This window comes from Colobus angolensis, unplaced genomic scaffold (genome assembly GCF_000951035.1).
Source record: "Colobus angolensis palliatus isolate OR3802 unplaced genomic scaffold, Cang.pa_1.0 Scaffold210, whole genome shotgun sequence".
Taxonomy (NCBI): Eukaryota; Metazoa; Chordata; class Mammalia; order Primates; family Cercopithecidae; genus Colobus; species Colobus angolensis.
Genome location: NW_012115267.1, coordinates 2915023 through 2915455, shown reverse-complemented (window position 1 = coordinate 2915455; position 433 = coordinate 2915023). Strand labels below are relative to the sequence as shown.

Below are 433 nucleotides of genomic sequence, written 5' to 3'. Positions count from 1 at the left end.
CTCGCTGCTGGGAACCTACCCTTGGCCCGAGGGGCTCGAGTGCCCGGCCCTGGACGCCGAGCTGTCGGATGGACAGTCGCCGCCCGCCGCCCCTCGGCCCCCGGGGGACAAGGGCTCCGAGAGCCGTATCCGGCGGCCCATGAACGCCTTCATGGTTTGGGCCAAGGACGAGAGGAAGCGGCTGGCGGTGCAGAACCCGGACCTGCACAACGCCGAGCTCAGCAAGATGCTGGGTGAGCCTCAGCCCGGCCGGCCGCGGGGAACGCCAGGCGGCAGACGAGTCGCGCATCCGGCGGCCCATGAACGCCTTCATGGTGTGGGCGAAGGACGAGCGCAAGCGGCTGGCTCAGCAGAACCCGGACCTGCACAACGCGGTGCTCAGCAAGATGCTGGGTGAGCGGCGGGAGGGCGGCAGAAGGGGGAGCGGGCGGGG

General features: G+C 71.4%; 1 protein-coding gene across 1 annotated transcript in view; it reads left to right on the top strand.

The window, feature by feature from the left end:
* Position 1: 1 nt before the first annotated feature.
* Positions 2-433, top strand: part of SOX7 (SRY (sex determining region Y)-box 7) — a gene marked incomplete at its 5' end in the record, with an annotated part of 6719 nt that continues 6287 nt past the window's right edge. The window contains one exon of the mRNA XM_011942842.1: positions 2-233. Within this exon, the coding sequence (XP_011798232.1) occupies positions 2-233 (232 nt within the window). The remainder of the gene's footprint in view (positions 234-433) is intronic.